The 16,832-nt window shown below is 37.0% G+C and overlaps 1 protein-coding gene across 1 annotated transcript; it reads right to left on the bottom strand.

The window, feature by feature from the left end:
* Positions 1–315: 315 nt before the first annotated feature.
* On the bottom strand, positions 316–15,825 carry LOC144666636 (perforin-like protein 1). The gene is made up of 5 exons (XM_078528032.1): positions 15,781–15,825; positions 8,577–8,973; positions 7,006–7,053; positions 3,108–3,319; positions 316–423 (listed from the first exon to the last, which is right to left on the bottom strand). Exons 2-5 carry the CDS (start codon positions 8,965–8,967, stop codon positions 316–318), a joined length of 759 nt encoding a protein of 252 aa, XP_078384158.1. The 5' UTR covers positions 8,968–8,973; positions 15,781–15,825.
* Between the last annotated feature and the right edge of the window lie 1,007 nt (positions 15,826–16,832).

Raw genomic sequence — 16,832 nt, 5'->3', positions numbered from 1 at the left:
TTAAATGCTTCGAATGGTGAACGATGCTTGGCGTATTGTTTCTCACTGAACATTTCTAATTAAGCTGAACTTTTTTGCTTTGTTATGGCCCCGCAAGTTTGAAAAACTTTGCCGACAACTCTGATTTGGACTATGAACTCTGATCACGCGCGCGAGTCACACCACCGCGTGACGCCATCCATGTGCCTGTACTCTAATAGATCATAAGTAAGAACCAATCAAAATGCGCGTAGAATTCAGGTTATTATATAAAGTTCGATAGACGTACACTTAGTATGAAAATATTCTTATTTCACAGTTTTGGTATAGACTAATTTAAAATACAATTCTTACGTTTTCCATGGCATATTTGGCAACTTTAGTATACGAACTTTCGTAGCGAGTTGTGTTCCTGGTCCCCAAAGTTACCTTCACAACAATGTCCTGTAATAAAATAAAATCACCAAATCTCTTATTGTTATATAGTTGTAGTCTTTATGAGGAATGGACTCACTGCTTTAAGGCCTAGGTATGTGCCTTTTCTCATCTCCAGACTGATGTTACCCACAAGCCTGGCAGTGAACAGCATATTAATGGCAGAAACTACTTTACGGAACGTACAATTCTATGGCCGCCGTATTTTTTCCTCAAGGGGAGACACAAACATGATGGCTGCTTCAGAATTTAATGTAACTTCGATTTTTTCAAAAAGATTTTCTTAATAGCTCGAAGTTGGAAAACGCTACAGACTTCAAATTTCAGTACTTTTGCCTGTTCTATAATCTGTTAGTTTTCTAATGTACTTCAGGGCAATCAAACAGTTTTTCGTACTGTTTAAAGGGTTTGAAGCATTCCACCAAGACTGTGACTGCTGAAAATTTACTTGTCGGAGTAAAAGACGCGGACATTTCCCTGGGCCAACGCTATTTGTGCGTCTGTTCCTGTTAACCTGTGCAATGTGCGCTAAGAAAAACGAGAACACAAGTAACTCGCAACGAAACCGAAAATATTTCGGCGTAAATGTTCGTTATTTTGCGACTCAAATCGACTCGACTCTAAGCTCGATCTTACGGGTACCAAGGAGAATTCAACCCAACGCTGATACAATCCACTCACTTACGTATACATTTTTTTCTCGTTGTTTAGTTATTGGCGTTGTTGTTCATCTTTGGCAGCTCACTGATTTCCGAACCACAAGCGCTTTTTTTGTTTTTTTAGTTTGTGTGGCTTTACTGGATTTAACTTAGGTCGAATTATATTATGTTTCTTCTTCGTACACTACTTAGAGAACCTTATGCAGACACTGAAAAAATTTCCTTCGTGTTTGGGCCAATAATATTTGGTAAATAAAGGACGAAGGATAATCCGAATAAGTTCATTGTGTACAACAATTCAGACCACAAATGAAGATCTTGATAAATAGATTGTAATATTTCGGTATGAACTATACCATCATCAGACTAATAAAATTAACATACAAGCTAGATCTTAAATACTGTAAGTGAGGAGACGAAAACAATAAGTTTACTCAGGAGAATAGATAGAGTTCTCTGCTGGATTTTAGTCCATTGTTTAGGGAAGGTGCTAGGCGTTTGATAAAATAACTGTAATAAGCCTCTTTGTATAGAAGAAGATTCCAGTTGTGATCACAGTCTAATACCGTTGTATTATCACGGACAACATGGGTGAAATATTCTTTGTCATTGCTGATAGAAGGTGGAGCAATCTCAGTGTTTAAATTATCCGGTAAATTACACAAATCACGAATGAAAAGTAAATGGTTACACGTTCGCAGGTGTTTGTAAATTGCGCTCTCTTTGTCAGAGATTGCGTGTTCATGTCTTCGGACGAAAAGAGTTCTGTCCGTTTTGCCGATGCACGCTGATTGGCAGCCATGGCATTTAAATTTGTAAACAACATGTGATTTATTCAGAAGTGGAACTCGATCTTTATTGTTCGTTCGTTGTTTTCTCGCGTACTTTTATCTCGATGTTAGAGTTTGTAAGACATCTGCGAAGCTTTCTTTTGAAGGACCTTAAGAGTTGGGATGTTTTGTCTCCGATGTACGGGACAGAAAGCCAGATGGTTATGGGGTCTTCCTTGTCTTGGTTCGCTGCTGTACGGATCTTATTCAGGGCATCGTAAGAAATAAACATTTGGAATAACATTTGGTAAAAGAGTCTAAACTCTAATAAATCGCAAAGAAACCTGAGCGTATAATATTCGTGTAGTACTACGCGAAATTCAGGTGAAATGAGGTTTCTATACTCATTTCCCGCCACTGAGAAGGTGACATTCTCCTCTCCTCGTTAGGTTGCCTTCGTATGAACGGAAGGACGGACGAAGGACTGGTGTAAGCTGACGTCAGAACTAAAATATCTCGCGTCAATAAGGTACCAAAACTTCTTACCCGTGGCGCTCCTACGGCGCGCTTTGCATGCCTGTGGTCCACTATTAACATAATCACGGTAGCTACAACAGAGTGCTTAGACGGGAAAGCTACATTTCATGCCAATGTGTATGATCCACATTAGGTTTCACATTGTTAAACGGATGGGAAGGTTCTAACTAGGAACACAAAAAGATTATCTTTTGCTCCTTCTAAAATAATGACAACATATTGGTAAGGTATGTGAGTGTTACTTTGGATGAGTTCGGTTTTCTAGGACAAACGCAAAACATTACCAATTCCCACAGGTGTGGCGTTTCTTTAACAAAAAGGATTAATTGATTACTTTAAAAAAAACATACAAGGTATTGTCCTAGACTTTTTAAAAGACGTTGGCTTCTCGTTTCCGGTGGTTGGTGTAGGAAAGTCTTGGTATTATCCGAGCAAGGGTGGCCGAGAACCCACCTGATGTTTAGCAAAAAAGAAAACATGTAGGTCGTGCGGGATGGGGAATAATGTCTTCGCTATGTTGAACATGAGTTTGCAAAATGATTGAATGAAGATTCGCCTTACCCTCACGTAAGAACCATGAAGTTATATACCGAATGACTTGAAGTTCCTCAACCGGAAGCTGGGAGAGGATTTGGTCGCAAGCATAAAATCATTTATTTCCAGCCTAGCTCGAAAAAACATCCTTTAAAAAAATAGATAAGTATTTAAATCATATCAGCAAACTAACCGTTCCCCATTTATCAATAAATGCAACATAAACACTCTGGTCATACGCTTCGGGTAAACCACACACATCAGCTGCGAACTCTGTGGTAACCGACCACTTCTCAAAGGGAGCTTTGGACAATAGATATCGAGCGGTGCCAACGTTGCACACCTGTTTCTCTTCAAAAAACACTTTGTGACTTTTTGATGTTTCTTTCTTCACCTTCTCATAACCTAAAATAACGAGAAAGATAGAGATTTAACACAAGATCGTTACAGTTATTGTGTATCCCCAGCAGAATTAGTCGAATTTTTGTGCAGCCATCCACTAAAAGTGTGCAGCTAGAATAAATTTTTTTTTGGATGACGTCATAATGGAGGTGTGGCTTATGATTTAAAATGCGCGGGAATCTTTGGTGAGGTGAAATAAATTAAAATGAAATGCGCGCGGGAATTTAAGCAGCATAATTAATGCCTTGACGTCATGACACGATAAGTCTACTTGATTGACAAATTGACAGAGTAGGGAACATAGTCTACTTAATTGACAGAATGAGCACTTTTCTACTGCGGATCAAAGTGAGAGAACTTTATAAGAAGCTCCGTTTTTTTAAATACTTAAGATATATTTCCTTTAGCTTACTAGAGGTTTTTGAAGCTCAAATAGATTGAATAAATATTCACGATCGAGCAGACAGAGGCTTAACCATGCATTGTTCTCATACAAAGCCGGCGAAAGCGCTTGAGTGACCACGGATATAAACATTAGGATTTTATTTAGCCAAAGCGAGTCGCTTCTGTATGGAAAGAGTCGCGTGTAAACTGTTAAGAAAATGTTTTTCCCCATACAAAATTTTTATTAGTCGACCAATACGGGAATACTTCAAAGGCAATATGGAGTTATCGAGCAGTTACGAGTAAAATAAATTGTAAGACCAGCTCAGTGAACCGATTTTGTGAAAACAATTTGATCAATGTACATTTGACTAGTAAACCTCTGTTTCACGTGTTTGGTTTTATATTAATTTTAAAAGTAAAGAACCCGTATGAGCATTTAAGCGAATTACGGTATAAACTCGGTGGAGTTTGCTTGAGAAAAAAGCATCTATAAGCGTTTCACAAGTTGCGCACCGCGAGACACAAGAAGGAACAAACAGCTTTTCTCTTTTAGAATACGTTTATTGATTATTAACCTTAATATGCTGAAATTATTCCCAAAAACGCGTTTTTTTTAACCGTTAATCGATTTTCTTGGCTCTACGGTCCAAATTTTCTCTAAATTTGCTAAAAATGCACTTTCTGACAATGCAGGAAGATTTTGATGTAATTACCATTTAAAGATGTACAATATTTTACTTTGGCGCGTGCACATAAGCCAAAATTTGGACTTTTTTTTTTTTTTTTTTGCTGAACCGTTCCGATTTTTTTCCTTGCTCCTTTCCTTTTCGTTTTTCTCTGCTTTCTTATTCTCTCTATCTTTTACTCTGTGCACCCTTCCCACTGGCCTGAAAAGTTTTGACCTGAATCAATGGAAAACCCTGGAAAGGAGATCATGATCAAGTACGAGTATTTTGGCCTGTTTTAGCACCAATTTTACACCAAAAACTGATTTACTGGGTAACCCCTCCTTCACCAATAGCCATAAAAGAAGCTGCTTGTAGTTCAGTCTATTATCAGAGTTTACACCGTTCAGATTACAATGTACAGCAGTTATAATTAAATCTTTCAAGAGGGTTATGGAAATATCATATTGCCCGATGATAGTGGAGATGAAAGCGATGACGAGAGCTCACAGGAAAGCGAACAGTCATCTCAAGATTCTCAATCGAGCGAAGAAATAGACTCTTCCCAAGAAGAAAAGAAGTATATAGATCCCTGGTCGCGCATTCAAGATGAAGTCACTTGTCGTCACGAAGCCCAGCTCGCAGCTCTGATAAACGAGTATGAACAACATGGAGATTCGTCTGAAGTAGCCCGTGTTAAGGCTGAAAATGCTCTGCTACCAGTATACAGGAAGGAGCTGAGAAAAGTTCTTTTGGATTATTTACAGTGGATACATGCAATGAAGAAAGATTCGACCTTCCGTAAAGTGATCTAGACCAAAAATGAATTGAAAGATACAGAGGGATACGATTGGTTAGAATCGACAGAACTCGCTATCGATAAGCGAAAGTTCTTACTCAATCGGTTGTTTGTCAAACAAACTGTTCCCGAAGACTAAGTGAACTGTACCTGTTAAATCTTTTCTGGTGACACCTCAATGTTTTTAATAATCAATAAACGTATTCTAAAAGAGAAAAGCTGTTTGTTCCTTATTGTTTCTCGCGGTGCGCAACGTGTGAAACGCTTATAGATGCTTATTTCTCAAGCAAACTCCACCGAGTTTATATCGTGATTCGCTTAAATGCTCATACGCGTTCTCTACTCTTAAAATTAATATAAAACCAAACACGTGAAACATAGGTTTACTAGTCAAATGTACATTGATCAAATTGTTTTCACAAAATCGGTTCACTGAGCTGGTCTTACAATTTATTTTACTCGTAACTGCTCGATAACTCCATATTGCCTTTGTAGTACTCCCGTATTGGTCGACTAATGAAATTTTGTATGGGGAAAAACATTGTCTTAATAGTTTACACGCGACTCTTTCCATACAGAAGCGACTCGCTTTGGCTAAATAAAATCCTAATGTTTACATCCGTGGTCACTCAAGCGCGTTCGCCGGCTTTGTATGAGAACAATGCATAGTTAAGCCTCTGTCTGCTCGGTCGTGAATATCTATTCAATCTATTTGAGCTTCAAAAACCTCTAGTAAGCTAAAGGAAATATATCTTAAGTATTTAAAAAAACGGAGCTTCTTATAAAGTTCTTACACTTTGATCCGCAGTAGAAAAGTGCTCATTCTGTCAATTAAGTAGACTATGTTCCCTACTCTGTCAATTTGTCAATCAAATAGACTTATCGTGTCATGACGTCAAGGCATAAATTATGCTGCATAAATTCCCGCGCGCATTTTATTTTAATTTATTTCACCTCACCAAAGATTCCTGTGCATTTTAAATCATAAGCCACACCTCCATTATGACGTCATCCAAAATTAATTTATTCTAGCTGCACACTTTTAGTGGATGGCTGCACAAAAATTCGGCTAATTCTGCTGGGGGTACACTACTCTCAGCCACCTTATGGAGTCTACCTTAAAGACATAGTCCCACCCGGACGATTTAGGATTTAAACATGTTAACCAAGTTTTGTGTTTTAAAGCAGTTTGTGTACTACGTGATATAGTCTGGTAAGAGTCATAATAGTTAGTTAACCCTCGGACGTACAAGCAAACTAATACCCCCACCATCGTACAAGGGGGGGGTGGATGGAACCCCTCCCCGGAGTTTTCGTTATATTAAGGCGTAGCGAAATTATTTTGCTCTCAGAAGAAAGCCCGTAGCTTACTCTACAAGATGGCATAATTTTAATTGGCTGTGACGTCACATGACGTCACGTGACGTCATTAGAGCCGCCATCTTGGATCCGCCATCTTGGATTTCAACATTTTCTTAGAAAGTCACAAAATAACAGAAATTGATGCAAAATCAAGTCAGAATGCTTATGGATTCTTAAAATAAACAAATCGTGCAATTCTGTTTAAAAAAAACTGGAAAAAATAAAGAAAAATGTTAAAAATGACGATTTTTGGCAAGACCTGCCTGTATTTATGACGTTGCCATGGCAACGTCAAATATCATGGACACATGGTTGACATATCAAAATTTCGGCAAAGGATGAATGAACAGCTACTGAAAGTTTCAGTACTGTAGAGTAAATCGTTTTCTCAAAATTTGGAAAAAACCTTATGGGGGGGTGGCATCCACCCCCCCCCCCCCCCCTTGTACGTCCGAGGGTTAAATCATTCTTCTTACCTGCACTGAGACTGAAGGCGACATTCCATAATCCTGCGTTGTAATTAGCTATATGTGAAAAATAACCCCAAAAAATATTTAAAAAAAAAATTATATAGAATATTCGTTGCTCTGAATAAAATATTCGTGGTTTTCTGATGGTTTAAAGGAGCTATTATCGTAGACCTAAATGTGGCCTCAAGGCTGCTGGACTAATCTCCCAGTCATGTAAAGCGGGAACCAGTCTTGGCTACATGCCAAGGCAAAGTCTTTGGTAAAACAAGAAAAATACCTGATTCACCTGCCCCACAAGCCACTCTGCAATAATTATTGTAATAATTTATAATATAATAATAATTTATACATTAATATAGCAATAAAACTATAAATATTCTAAAGCGCTGTTTACTATATGTAAAAATAATATAAAAATATAAAAATTAGAATGAACCTAAATACAAATCAAACTAGAAACAGTGTGATTGAAAAGTTTCTTAAAAATGAAAGTCTTCAATTGACTTTTAAAAGTCTCCACTGATGACGCTTTGCGAATGTCAACAGGAAGCGGCTCATTCCACAGGGAGGGGCCTGCCTTGGCAAAGGCTCTATCCCCAAAAGTTTTCAGCTTTGTCTTAGGGACAATATGTGGCATTGACGATTTTTCAGTTGCAAAGGAGTTTGGGAACGTTTTTATTATAATTATATATTGTTTTTATTATTATTGTTTTTATTATTATTATTATTATTATTATTATTATTATTATTATTATTATTATTATTATTATTATTATTGTGGGAGACCATAGAGTAGTGAGTTACAGTAGTCGAGATGTGATACAACTGCGTCTTCCTTTCATGCAAAGATCCCGGAGTCAACATTTGTGTCAGATCAACAACGATTGTGTCAGAAAATGGCCATACCAAAAGCAGTAACCAACTCAGTATGTACCAGATAGCCCATGACCAAGCAGTACATTAAGCTAGTACTCTTGGTGCCTTTTGCATTGCAAGGAAATTTTCCCTGCAGCAATCTGTCCTGATTTAATTAAAGTTCATTAAACGTAGCAGTGGAGCAGTTTGAGATTACCCACTGCCTTGGCTTTACCCTTCCCTCTCCCAGTGGAGTTTGGAAGAGCCCAGGGGCACTGCTATAAAGCCTTTCATCGGAGAACTGACAGACAGCTGAATTACGTATCAGGAAAAAACTTTGGTATTACCACCCACCCAGACAACTTCCAATTCAACAGCTAACTGAAGGCTTTGCTAGGCCAGTGCCTGGGGTACCTGCTTCGAATGCCGGTAACCTCGCCACCAAGCAATCTCGCCACCAACCAACTCGCCACCAAGCGAAGTCACCTCGGCTCATGGATTAAAGAACGAGGAATACACCAGTTTTAGTGGCGAGTTGGTTGGTGGCGAAATTGCTTGGGGCGAGGTGACCGGATAGCCCTGCTTCAGGCGTCCTTTACGGGATTCTCCCCACCAGACACGCCAATGGCCGAAGCCTGACGAATCCCGGAGTCCAAGCCTTGTCCAATCAAGTATAAGATGCATTTCTCAGTCACAAAAACAAAAAAATCACTTATATTTACCGCTGGTCTTCACATCAACCTTGAGTTTGTCTTGATAAGACTTTGTCCCGGAAATAACTTCGTTTGTGGTGGTCTTGACGCAGGAGGAACGATGAGCGAAGTTAACCTGATCTGGCACCGAGAACTTCCGATCGACAGTAGTCCTTTCTTTAGCCCATGTCAGCCCCAGTACCCTTCTAGTAAAAAGTAGTCCTGGGTCGACGCCACCCCCAGACAATTGACCGCCATCAGGATTCCCTTTGATGATGTTATAGCTAACACCTAAAAACCTGAGACCTCCTGCTGTGGCCGGGGTCTTGGCCGGGGTCTTGGCCGGGGTCTTGGTCGGGGTCTGGGACGCATGTGTGACGGCCGCTACACCAAGAATGATGAAAACAATTGAAAGCTGCATGGCTTCCTGTAAGAGGAACAGAAAATCGCGAAAACACTGACAAAAGGTATTCCTTTCTAGTTTGTAACACCTTACTGCAAGATTTTCTACTATTTTAAAGTTTTTCTGCAACATAAAAAGCCCAACCCTTCACAATCAACCAGCAACTATTCCCCCCCAATTTGCTCACTCCCATCCGTGATTTATCCATATTCCGAAAGTGTGAAACCTGTTTAAAACTCACAAATGAAAGTGGAACAAATCTCATTACAGAAACAAAACTATTAACATACCGCGTATAACACTGTCAACAATATCTGTGAGGGGTATGTTTTATTGTTTCCCAGTGAGCTAATACACTGAGATATCACAGAGGTCGTCAGTACGGACATTCCTAAGGAAGTGGTACTTTACAAAAGTAAACACAAAAAGACAATGCACTTATAACATAAGAAAACCAACTCACGACGTGACACAAGAAATCGACTCGCGGAAAAAGAAATTCAACTCACGGCGAAAAAAAGAACTTAAAATAACAGCAAAAGAAAATCAACTCTCTGTAAGGGAAATCAATTCTTGGCAAAAGAAAAATCAAATTCGCTTGTGTGTGTCATAAAAACTGGAAAGTCGACTTTGCCGATATTTCGTGTTTATTAAAAACACTTCATCAGGGCAACTGATGAAAGGCGGTTTAAACCGTTACACAAATTAAATACGGGTAAGCTGGCGTAAGACGCTACTATTACAATCAAATAATGCTGCGCGCGGGCTAGGTAGCGCGCGTTACAATAAAATCTAGATACAGTAAAACTCAAGATGCGCGCGCGTTTGATCGCGCGCTTTACAACAATCAACAGAAAATTAAATTTAAGTACAATAGCTTCTAGGGTTTCTACTACAAAAGAAATCATCACTATTTAACCCCTGCGGATAAATGGATCTTAGTCTGTATGCCCACTGTGCCTCCCTATCCCTAAGGTACTGCTCCCCTGTACACCTATCAACAAGCTGAATCCTTACGTCATTTAAGCCACTATGGTCTGACTGGTTAAAATGTCTATAAATAACGTCATCATTAGCCTTTCTATCCGCAGACAATCTTCTATGAGCATTAAGTCTAGATTTATGGTTATTAAAGTGTTTCTCTTTGAAGGAATATAGACTTCATTTGCTATTCTTATCACAGGTGATGTTAGCATGTGGGAAAGTTTGTGTAGGCAGTTGATAGGTTATTTCAAGGGACGGTCTTGACGTTAAACGCTTCACTGCAAATGGGTTAACTTACTGGGCTAAAATGTAATATATGTCCAGTGACTGTCATGAAAAGGCATTCATTTTAAATAGTTTGAAAGACGGAGAAAAATAATTCTTACCCGTGGAACAATTTCTTTCAAGATATGTGTAGTTGGCTTCGAATACGTGCGATGAACGTCTCAGATATCTTGGGATTCAAATGTGTATTTAGTGATATAAAGACTGTTTCCCTAGGAAGGTATAATTTCTTCATTTGTCACCTTTATCTAATGTGACCTGGGCATGTGGAACAATTTGTGCAAGCAGCGGGTTGGTTATATCATGGCTGTTCCTGAACGCTTGATTGTAAATCGGATGTTTCAACAGGTTGAGGTTAAGAGGTCGTCCGCGTAAGAACAGTAGAAGAAAAGTTTCAAATTTCCGCAGCGTTCTCTAATATTTTCTTTAAGAGCCAACGATTATTGCCCATGAACAAGTACGTGCTTCTTTGGATTTAATCTTGCATTCTAAATTTTCTTTTTTTTTCCTTAAGAAACGGTAAACACAAGTACCTTAAAACTACCCAATTGGCCTTTTTAGACTCTTTTACTTAGTTGTGAATGTTGGTCGATGCATAAAGGTGATACCTCAGCCAAACATTTTGCATATTTTATTTTTCAAGAATTTTCTTTCTATCTTTATTACTTTTAATGTTTTTGGACTGGGTGTGAAATTTCTGCAAACTCCTAACAGACTTTGGAGTACGAGAAAGGTAGCACATCCATATTTGATTTTTGTTTTCTTTGTCAAATGTGGGACCAGATCAAGACTCGAGTCAATTATATCCCAAAAGTACTAACACAGTGCAAAACATATCGAATTACATTTTGGCAATTCATATTTTTCTGAGATAAAAGAAATATTTCGTCTTCTTTCTCACCCTTCTTGATCCACCTAGATGATGATTTTAATATTACACCCTTTTCATTTATATTTTTTTTTCAAAAATTTCCGCCAGCGCTCACCGCTAAGAAAAGTACTTTGTCTTTATTTTTGTGTCCAGCTATTAGCCAAAGCAAATAACAATAGTAGATAAACCGATTTCCAAACGTATTCACTGTATTTAAAGAATTTACAGAATATTAATATCCTTACATTTATCACCTCACCCTGGCTTATGAATCTATTTGAATTTATGGGTGCCACATTGAAAACTTGAGGTTAATTCTTTAAGAGAGGGAGCAACTTACCTATACTAACCTTTTGAGTTTTCTTCGAATCGTCGGATGTTTAAGACTGTTTTCCTAGCAAGGTATATAGTCTTCATTTGTTATCTCTATCTAACATGACCTGGGCATGTGGAACAATTTGTGCAAGCAGCGGATTGGTTATATCATGTCTGGTCCTGAACGCTTGGTTGTAAATCGAAGAGGTCGATTAAGAAGAGGTCGATTAAGAGGTTGTCCGCGTAAGAACCGGCGAAGAACATTTTAAATTTCCGCAGTGTTCTCTAATATTTTCAGTGACAGCCAATAATTAAATTCCATGAGGAAGTATCATGTTTGTTTGGATCAAATTATGTATTCTTAATTCTCTCTTTCTTTCTTCCTTTCCGAAACGGTTTACACCACAACCTAAATACTACCTAATTAGCATTGTAGACTCTTTGTTTAGTTGTAAATGTTGATTGATGCTAAAAGGTGATACATCAGCCAAACATTTTGAATATTTTTTTTTCAAAAATCTTCTTCATTTTTTCATTACTTTTATTGTTTTTGGGCTGGATAAGAATTTTCTAAAACAACTCTTACCAGATCAAGACCTGAACAAGATTAAGTCAAGACTCAAGTCTATTGTATCTCAAAAGTACTAATTCAGTTCAAAACGTATCAAATAAAGTTTTGTCAATTGATATTTTTCGAGATAAAAGAAATATTTCGTCTTGCTCTCGCCCTTCGCGATCCACCAAAATGATAATTTGAATATTACAACTTTTTCATTTATAAATCTGACTTTTTTTTTCAAAAATCTCAGGCAGTTATCAGTAAGAAATTACTTTGACTAAATCCTGCGTCCAGCTATTAACCAAAGTAAATAAAAAACGCAGAAACGAAGATTTCCAGTAACATTTAGTATTATAAAAAAACGTATTCACCGTATTTAAAGAATTTACAGACTATTAATACCCTTACATTCAACACCCCACGCCAGCTTAATGATTAATTTGAATTGAAAATTTGAGGTTAATTCTTTAAGAGAGGGATTAACATTACCTACTAACCGTTTGAGTTCTCTACGAATCGCCGGATGTTTCAGATAATCTTGTGTTCACGTTTTGTGTTGATATTGAAATATGTTTTTCTTGCAAGGAATATAGTGTTCATTTGCTATTCCTATCTCACGTGTAGCGAGCAAGTGGCATTACGTTATGATAACAAGTTAACTTGTGTAAGCGGCTGATAGGCTGCTTCAAGAGTTGTCCTGATCGCTTGATTGTACGTAAAAAGGTTGATTGGGCAGGTTGAAATTCATAATTAAAGACGTTGATTTTGAAAGTTTTCCCGTAATAAGAAGTGCAAGACAAATGATCCTTTGTGTTCAGAATCTATATAACGAGGATTTCGAAACTGTTTGGTCTAAACTGTTCACTCTATGTGTATTTGGTTTCGAATTCGCTGAACGTCTCAGATATCTTCGGACTCAAATTTGTATTTATATGAAGATTGTTTTCCTAGCTAGGTATTTAGTCTGCATTTGTTATCTCTATCTTACATGACCTGGGCCTGTGGAACAATTTGTGCAAGCAGCGGATTGGTTATATCATGGCTGGTCCTGAACGCTTGATTGTAAATCGGATGCTTCAGCAGGTTGAGGTTAAGAGGTCGTCCACGTAAGAACGAGCGAAGAAAATTTTAAATTTCCGCAGTGTTCCCTGATATTTTCAGTGACAGCCAATAATTAAATCACATGAGGAAGTAAAATGTTTGTTCGGATCAAATTATGTATTCTTAATTCTTTCTTTCTTTCTTCCATTCAGAAACGGTTCACACCTCAACCTAAATACCGCCTTGTTAGCATTTGTAGACTCTTTGATTAATTGTAAATGTTGATCGATGCTAAAAGGTGATACCTCAGCCAAAAATTTTTAGTATTTTGTTTTTCAAAAATCTTCTTTATTTTTCATTACTTTTAATGTTTTTGGACTGGATGAGAATTTTCTAAAAATACTCCTACCAGATCAAGACCTGATCAAGATCAAGTCAAGACTCAAGTCTATTGTATCTCAAAAGTAATAACACAAGTCCAAAACGTATCAAATATAGTTTTGGCACTTCATATTTTTCAAGATAAAAGAAATATTTCGTCTTTTTCTCGCCCTTCTCGATCGACCTAAATAAAGATTTGAATACCACAACCTATTGTTATTAAATTTTTGTTCAAAAATCTCAGGCAGTTCTCTGTAATGAATTAAAGTACTGAGAGTTGATTTTGCGTCCAGCCTTTAGCCAAAGTAAATAACAAAAGCATATACACCGATTTCCAGTAACATTTAGTAATATAAGAAAAGTTTTCACCACCACCAGGTGATACATCAGCCAAACATTTTGAATATTTTTTTTTTCAAAAATCTTCTTCATTTTTTCATTACTTTTATTGTTTTTGGGCTGGATAAGAATTTTCTAAAACAACTCTTACCAGATCAAGACCTGAACAAGATTAAGTCAAGACTCAAGTCTATTGTATCTCAAAAGTACTAACTCAGTTCAAAACGTATCAAATAAAGTTTTGTCAATTCATATTTTTCGAGATAAAAGAAATATTTCGTCTTGCTCTCGCCCTTCGCGATCCACCAAAATGATAATTTGAATATTACAACTTTTTCATTTATAAATCTGACTTTTTTTTTCAAAAATCTCAGGCAGTTATCAGTAAGAAATTACTTTGACTAAATCCTGCGTCCAGCTATTAACCAAAGTAAATAAAAAACGCAGAAACGAAGATTTCCAGTAACATTTAGTATTATAAAAAAACGTATTCACCGTATTTAAAGAATTTACAGACTATTAATACCCTTACATTCAACACCCCACGCCAGCTTAATGATTAATTTGAATTGAAAATTTGAGGTTAATTCTTTAAGAGAGGGATTAACATTACCTACTAACCGTTTGAGTTCTCTACGAATCGCCGGATGTTTCAGATAATCTTGTGTTCACGTTTTGTGTTGATATTGAAATATGTTTTTCTTGCAAGGAATATAGTGTTCATTTGCTATTCCTATCTCACGTGTAGCGAGCAAGTGGCATTACGTTATGATAACAAGTTAACTTGTGTAAGCGGCTGATAGGCTGCTTCAAGAGTTGTCCTGAACGCTTGATTGTACGTAAAAAGGTTGATTGGGCAGGTTGAAATTCATAATTAAAGACGTTGATTTTGAAAGTTTTCCCGTAATAAGAAGTGCAAGACAAATGATCCTTTGTGTTCAGAATCTATATAACGAGGATTTCGAAACTGTTTGGTCTAAACTGTTCACTCTATGTGTATTTGGTTTCGAATTCGCTGAACGTCTCAGATATCTTCGGACTCAAATTTGTATTTATATGAAGATTGTTTTCCTAGCTAGGTATTTAGTCTGCATTTGTTATCTCTATCTTACATGACCTGGGCCTGTGGAACAATTTGTGCAAGCAGCGGATTGGTTATATCATGGCTGGTCCTGAACGCTTGATTGTAAATCGGATGCTTCAGCAGGTTGAGGTTGAGAGGTCGTCCACGTAAGAACGAGCGAAGAAAATTTTAAATTTCCGCAGTGTTCCCTGATATTTTCAGTGACAGCCAATAATTAAATCACATGAGGAAGTAAAATGTTTGTTCGGATCAAATTATGTATTCTTAATTCTTTCTTTCTTTCTTCCATTCAGAAACGGTTCACACCTCAACCTAAATACCGCCTTGTTAGCATTTGTAGACTCTTTGATTAATTGTAAATGTTGATCGATGCTAAAAGGTGATACCTCAGCCAAAAATTTTTAGTATTTTGTTTTTCAAAACTCTTCTTTATTTTTCATTACTTTTAATGTTTTTGGACTGGATGAGAATTTTCTAAAACAATTCCTACCAGATCAAGACCTGATCAAGATCAAGTCAAGACTCAAGTCCAGTGTATCTCAAAAGTAATAACACAACTCTAAAACGTATCAAATATAGTTTTGGCACTTCATATTTTTCAAGATAAAAGAAATATTTCGCCTTTTTTTCGCCCTTCTCGATCGACCTAAATAAGGATTTGAATACCACAACCTTTTGTTCTGATATTTTTGTTCAAAAATCTCAGGCAGTTCTCTGTAATGAATTAAAGTACTGAGAGTTGATTTTGCGTCCAGCCTTTAGCCAAAGTAAATAACAAAAGCATATACAGCGATTTCCAGTAACATTTAGTAATATAAGAAAAGTTTTCACCATATTTAAAGAATATAAAGAATATTAATGCCTTTACATTTAACGCTTCACACTAGCTTAATGATCTATTTGAATTTATGGGTACCACTTTGAAAATTTGATTTTAATTCTTTAAGAGAGGGAACAACATTACCTACTAACCTTTTGAGTTCTCTTCGAATCGCCGGATGTTTCAGATAATCTTGTGTTCTCGTTTTGTGTTGATATTGAAATATAGATTTTTTGGCATGGAATATAGTGTTCATTTGCTATTCCTATCTCACAAGTAGTGAGCACGTGGCATAATTTGCGTAAGCGGCTGATAGGTTGTTTCAAGGGTCGTCATAAACGCTTGATTGTGCGTAAAAAGGTTAGTTTAGCAGGCTGAAATTCATAATTAAAGCCTTTGGTTTTTAAAGTACTCCTGAAATAAGAAATACAAAACACTGATAGCTGTTGTTGAGTTGGCTTTAACCTGGCTAATAATGAACTTTGACTTAGTCTTTACCGCAAAAAAAATTGTTAGTGGCCATGGTGGCTTGAAAAAAAAAAAAGACTAATTAAAAAAAATAAAATAAAGCGACTTGTTGGTAAATTTACCTCTGGAAATTCTGCAAACATTTTTCATTTAAATAGTTTCAAAGGCAGAGAAAAATGTTTCTTACGTGTGGAAAAATTACTTTCACTCTATGTGTATTTGGATTCGAATTCGCTGAACGTCTCAGATATCTTTAGATTCAAATTTGTATTTATATGAAGACTGTTTTCCTAGCTAGGTATATAGTCTTCATTTGTTATCTCTTTCTAGCATGACCTGGGCATGTGGAAAAAATTTGTGCAAGCTGCGGATTGGTTATATTATGGCTGGTCCTGAACGCTTGATTGTAAATCGGATGTTTCAACAGGTTGAGGTTAAGAGGTCGTCCACGTAAGAACAAAGCGGGGAAACAATTTTGGATTTCCACAGATTTTTCAGTGACAGAAAGTCAACGATTATACCCCGTGAACAAGTATTATCTCTGAGGTTTTACCTTTCGTTCTTAATTAATATTAAAAGTTGTTTGTTCTTAGGGATTGAGATTAAAAACTGGTTGTAAATCAACGTTACGAAAAAGTTTCACTGGTCTTCTGCAGGTTCGATATAAAGTTTAAACGGTCCATAAGCGGATCGTTGTTTTGCTTGGTGACCGTACACTGAAGCACAGATCATGACA

Source organism: Oculina patagonica, chromosome 9 (assembly GCF_052425735.1).
Source record: "Oculina patagonica isolate OP01 chromosome 9, crgOcupat, whole genome shotgun sequence".
NCBI classification, from domain to species: Eukaryota; Metazoa; Cnidaria; class Anthozoa; order Scleractinia; family Oculinidae; genus Oculina; species Oculina patagonica.
Note: the sequence above shows the minus strand (reverse complement) of the source record. Positions and strands in the feature narration are given on the sequence as shown.

Coding starts and splice junctions, on each gene's coding strand:
- LOC144666636 (XM_078528032.1), bottom strand. CDS start 8,967: ATGCAGCTTTCAATTGTTTTCATCATTCTTGGTGTAGCGGCCGTCACA. Junction 7,054..8,576: donor GGTTGATGTGAAGACCAGCG/GTAAATATAAGT, acceptor TTTCACATATAG/CTAATTACAACGCAGGATTA. Junction 3,320..7,005: donor CGCCTTCAGTCTCAGTGCAG/GTAAGAAGAATG, acceptor TCGTTATTTTAG/GTTATGAGAAGGTGAAGAAA.